General features: G+C 34.3%; 1 protein-coding gene across 1 annotated transcript; it reads right to left on the bottom strand.

Annotated features, from left to right (window-relative positions):
- Positions 1 to 3,640: 3,640 nt before the first annotated feature.
- On the bottom strand, positions 3,641 to 5,152 carry LOC130815418 (FCS-Like Zinc finger 14-like). Its single transcript, XM_057681883.1, has 2 exons — positions 4,349 to 5,152; positions 3,641 to 3,881 (listed from the first exon to the last, which is right to left on the bottom strand). Exons 1-2 carry the CDS (start codon positions 4,948 to 4,950, stop codon positions 3,707 to 3,709), a joined length of 777 nt encoding a protein of 258 aa, XP_057537866.1. The 5' UTR covers positions 4,951 to 5,152; the 3' UTR covers positions 3,641 to 3,706.
- Between the last annotated feature and the right edge of the window lie 392 nt (positions 5,153 to 5,544).

The raw sequence follows: 5,544 nt of genomic DNA, 5'->3' as shown, positions 1-5,544 counted from the left end.
CCGACAGATACGCGACTGATCCCTAGCTATGGCGGGCACATAGCTAAACTTATTTTCGACGGTTCCGAGCGTACACCTCCGGTTCTGGAATGCCGTAGTAGGAAGAGGCCGTTGGAGGCCATCATTGGACTGAGGGATATGTTCGATGCGTTGTACGATGTTCTACCTGCTACTTCCCTCGGCCGACTACCGTACATTATGCACCAGCACATCGACTGTGCTTTGATATCAGCGTTCATGGAGAGGTGGCAGCCGGATACGAACACCTTCCACATGCCATGGGAGGAAATGACGATTATGTTGCACGACGTGCAACGCATACTAGGCATTGCTATTGAAGGTTCTCTGCTGGCTGAGCCTTCTGAGGCGGAGTGGCAGGTCGGTATCACCAATTGGTTCGGGGAGCCTATGTCTGAGCTTCGGCGTAGAGGTGTATTCACCAGCGGCTGCATGAACGTTGCTGAACTGATGCATCTGTGTCATAGGTCCCAGGCCATGGATACCCGGACGACAACCTACTACATGGCTATCGTCGGCTCTACCTTGCTGGCGGATAAGACCAGAATCGGCATGCGACCTCACCCGATACTTGCCGTGAACGTCGATCAGGATGAGATCGCCTGGGGTGCGGTGACCTTGGCCTACTTGTATCGGCAGCTCAGAATGGCATAAAGGGCTGGTTGCAAGACCATTGCGGGTTGCCTCACATTGCTCCAGACATGGATCTATGAGTACTTTCCCGCTTTCCGCCCTCATCCTCGCCGAGAAGACGTGCCAAACAAGACTAGGGCGGAGATGTGGTCAACGAAGAAACCATGTCGTGAGGTGGACAGGCTGAGGGACTGCCGTAGCGTACTTGACTCTATGACGAAAACTCAGGTATTGTACATCACATCACACTTTGTTATGCATGTGTTTTTAATTTTACATTATTTTTATTTGTTAACTTGGCCCGTATGCAGGTGGAATGGACTCCATACATTTCTGCTCCTAGGGCGTTGTTGAATGAGCACCCACGCACCACCTTCATCGGGGGTATCACTTGCTTTGATATCGTCGAGGTGTATTTGCCGGAGCAGACTGTACGACAGGTCGACTTCGTGCAGGCTATTCCCCCTCCCTCCTATGAGACCAGCGAAGGTTGTGCGACTGGCACACAGTACCTACTCCGTGACATTTGCTTCTTCGGATGTGTACTTGGAGGCATGGAGTAGGTTCCGCTTTAGTGCCCGCATTGGTGAGCAGGCACTTCGTCGGGCATCTGTTCCATCAGAGGATGAACCTAGCTACGTTTACTGGTTCAGAGTGTGCTCGCATACGTTCTTAGTCCCCGGCGAAGGACCGACTGCCGGTCCTGGTCCATCTCAGAGCAGAGCTAAATACGTGAGTGTTTTAAATTTATTTGTTTTATGTTATATCGTTGTGTTATTTGGATGCTGTTTTATATCTTGTTAACTCCGTTTTTCCTTTTGTTTTTTTTTAGTTTCTCAATGAATGGCCAGTCGATTCGCTCCATTGGCGAGACTACCTCCTGTCGAGGAAATGAACCCCCGGGAACGACATGCCTTCAATGTATACCTTAATGATTGTAAAGATTTATTTGCCGAATGGCAAGCATTTAGGGGGCACGGCCCTTCATAGTCTGTATTAAAACTAATTTACATTAATGCGTTTATTGATTTACCTCAACGCCATTTACATTAAATTTAATTCATGTTTACATCAATGCTTTTATTAATTTGAATCGTTACTATACACAAAGAATTTAATCTACATTTTCTATAGTAATCACTATACACAATAGTATAACTATGGACTATCTACAAATTGAATATCGTGTATAATTTCTATAATACAACTGAATAATGATTTATACAACACATAAAACTATTGACTATCTAAATTTACAGCATCGTCAGCGGTGTTATTACGTGGTGGTGGTCGTGGCCCGCATAAATTATTCTAGAGCATAATCCTACTAGTGAAATGTGTTTCAATATGTCTGGAAAAATTGTCAACTGTTTGTCTCCAACGTTGATGGATGGGCGTGAGTGGGGATGAATCATCATTTATTAAAAGTTGAACAAAATAATTTCCATTCACCCAAAACTGTCAACTTTATTTACTGTGTTTTCTTGTATAACATATCAGATTTTAATGAAGATAGATAAAAAAAAATAACCTTTTTAAAAGTATATGACACCCTGAGGAAAGAGATATGTGAGATTGATCCCAAAAGCTCGTATGAAAAAGATGGTATTGTTCTAACTGAAATAAGTCTTAATTCTCTAAAAAAACCTTTTACTAAAGACGAAAAGCTAATTTCGTAATTATTTATAGTAATTTTTATATAGGAGTGCTTGTTGATCAATAGTATTAAAAGTTTGATAAGCGATTAAAATTAGTATGTCTTAATTTTTTTTAATTAATTATCGGCAGATAATAGAATAATCTTATTCCATTAAAATGAGTTTAGTAGTCCTTTAAAGTGAAAAACATAATTAAATTGGTATGTCCTTACTTTTGTTCAATCAGTTGAACAATAAACATTCCATTAATAATAAGGGGTCCATTCATCAAAGAAAAAATTGATTCTTAGCACAGAAATAAAAGCATTCATTTATACATTCAAGCATATAAATTTCAGAACCACAATATTTAATTATCTAACTGCTTTAGACAATTGTTTTATATATTGTGTACTCAGACATTCATGCAACATTTAGCAATATCAACCCAAAATACTTAATTCCCCCACGAGGTAGATGACCTACCACACATAAATTATGTTTTCTGGGATTATTTTATCAGACCCATAAATTTTTAATTTTAAGCAATTTTATATTACGGAAAAAGTCAAAAAACTTAAAATAGTAGGGTCTATATAGTCAATAAATTATTAAATTAATTATAATAATTTATAATAATTGACTCATCACTAACAAAAATTATATATCATCACTAACAAAAATAAATTATATTAAAATAAATTATTATAATTATTATAATAATTTATAATAATGATCAGGGTCTGCGAAATAAAGTCATTACAAAGAAGAAAATCTTACCATTACCACTTAATATTAATTAAACTTTAAGTAGCAAATAATTAGATAGATCGCTGAATTCTAAGACTACATACATTGGTTATTGGGTTTGTAGTCTTATACTCAATGATTCCGGATATACGAGGAGAATTAACTGCATGCGTATCGATAATGTTAGTTATTAATTGATAATATGAGAAGTAACTTATTAAATTTATATATTAATCAATTTTTTTTTAATTTTTTAATGTGGAATCACCCGTAAATTATTTTTCCAATGACTATCTATTTTTCCTAAATATAATTGCAGTATTTTTGGGAAAAGAAAGAACAAAAATTTAAAAAGTATTTTATATTGGCACTAGTAGTTGTAATTCAAATCTTAATTGAGTGAAATTCTCATTAGAGTTATACATCTAACATTCCAACTCAACTCAATACCAATCCATTATACAGATATAAATTGAGTGAAATTCTCTTCTTTTTTTTTTTTTTATTTTTTTATGTATAGTTAAAGAGTAAAAAATTGCCTCATCTTTTAGAATATCTAACTTAGCTTATTCTAAATTATTATTTTGCTAAGATGATATGAGTAATTATAATACTAATAATATATAATCTTCATAGTAAGAGAAAATTATTACAGATAATATACTACATCAAATAGCTACAATCCCAGTTGAGAAGATCTGGCCTCTAGGAGTATTAGCATAACCATATGGTGAAGATGAAAGTTCCACAGATCTAGAAGCTTCTGATCTGCATTTATCTTTCCTTTCATCATTCATTATTTGTCTTTGCCTGCATTCTTCACTACAAAATGCCTTTTCCCCCCTGTTTTTACATAATCACATAAACATATAAGCATTAAAAATAAGTTAATTATATGCATTAATTCATAAAAAAAGGTATTTAGCAAACAATTAATAGTTGACAACTAATAGCTTAGAGTGGTTGATTAGAGGTTTTATTTATTTATTTCACCAAGTTGATTTTGAATATATTGGTGTGTGGGAGCAGTTTGTTGTAAAACAGTTGACTCATAATAAGAACTTGTTTCAACCAATTAATTTACGAAATATTAATAACATTAGATAGTTTGACCACTCAATTATCAATTTGTACTTAAATAAACTAAAATTATCCAAAAATCTATTTTCTCAACAATGAGATGACTTTAAAAAATATATTTTTTCATGATTTGTGTTAGTTTGCTATTTAACCTTTATATAAAACACGTCTTACAATGATATCGCTGAATAACGCTCATGAAGTTAGAAGTATAGGAGTAATTTAATTACCTATACATGTAAATATCCTTGCCATGAAGACCTTTCTTACACAAGTAACATGAACTAAGGAAATCAGATTCAGAATCACAAAAATCATCTGAAAATTTTGCAGGAGAAGAGATGTTAAAAACACTTATTTTGTCGCAAACTTTAGGTTGATGGGCAAATTCATTTCCACAATAATAAACCCTAACCCTAGTAGTAGATTTATTTGCTCCATGACATGTAACATAAGTGAATTCTTCTTCCAACATTTCATCTTCAATGCATAAATTTTTCTCATCATTTTGCACATACGATGGATTCTTAACATTAATTGGATTCCAACGGCTCCAATTTTGGCTACAAATAGCATATTTGGCTAGAATTTCACCACCACATGAACCAACATCATTCTTAGTACTACCACTAGACTTGTTGTCTAGGGCTACAATTATGCCTAACCCAACACCACCTCCTTTTTGATCAATACAATAGTTTTTTAACCTTCTTGGGGATTGCAACACCTTACAATCTAAGGGACTACGTGGACTCGTTATCGAGTCCACGATCCCTGATTTTAGCACTCCGGCTAGCTTTCCGATTGCTGGTCGGGATCGCTTTCCCAACATGATTGATTGATTGATTTGATTTGATATATAATTTGAAGTATTGATTGATTCTAGTATGAAAATAATGTGGGTATTTTTATTTTTTTTGAGTGGGGTGAATATAATTCTTGTGTAATGTTGGGGTAGTCCCTTTAGATGGGTCTTTCCAATAAGCTTTTGAAGAGGTTGTCCATTTATGTATGATTGAGTGGTTGGACTTAGCCCACTCCCTTTTTTTTTAATGTATTTTAGTATAATTAAAGTATACTTTGTAGTATTTTATTGTGGGTCCTAGTGCATTATTTTTTACTATATTTATGATATGTTTGCTATAAAAAATGGTATCCACCTCATACACCATTATTATTATTATGTAATTCAGCTCCTACCAGTTTTAAATGTTTTTTGTTTTTTTTTTAAAATTTTTTTTGTTTTCTTTATTTTTTATGATATTCAATTGTAATATTTAAAATACACCTTATGTGGCTCTTAAATTCATTTATTGTTCAAAAATTCTTCATATTATTAGTGGGTATTTTTATTATTATTTTGACTTTTAGTATTTTTTTTACAAGATTAATATAAACAAGCACTTTAAGATTGAATCTAGTTGAG

This window comes from Amaranthus tricolor, chromosome 6, assembly GCF_026212465.1.
Source record: "Amaranthus tricolor cultivar Red isolate AtriRed21 chromosome 6, ASM2621246v1, whole genome shotgun sequence".
Lineage (NCBI taxonomy): Eukaryota > Viridiplantae > Streptophyta > Magnoliopsida > Caryophyllales > Amaranthaceae > Amaranthus > Amaranthus tricolor.
The sequence above is the reverse complement of the archived record's forward strand: the minus strand, read 5'-3'. Positions and strand labels throughout refer to the sequence as shown.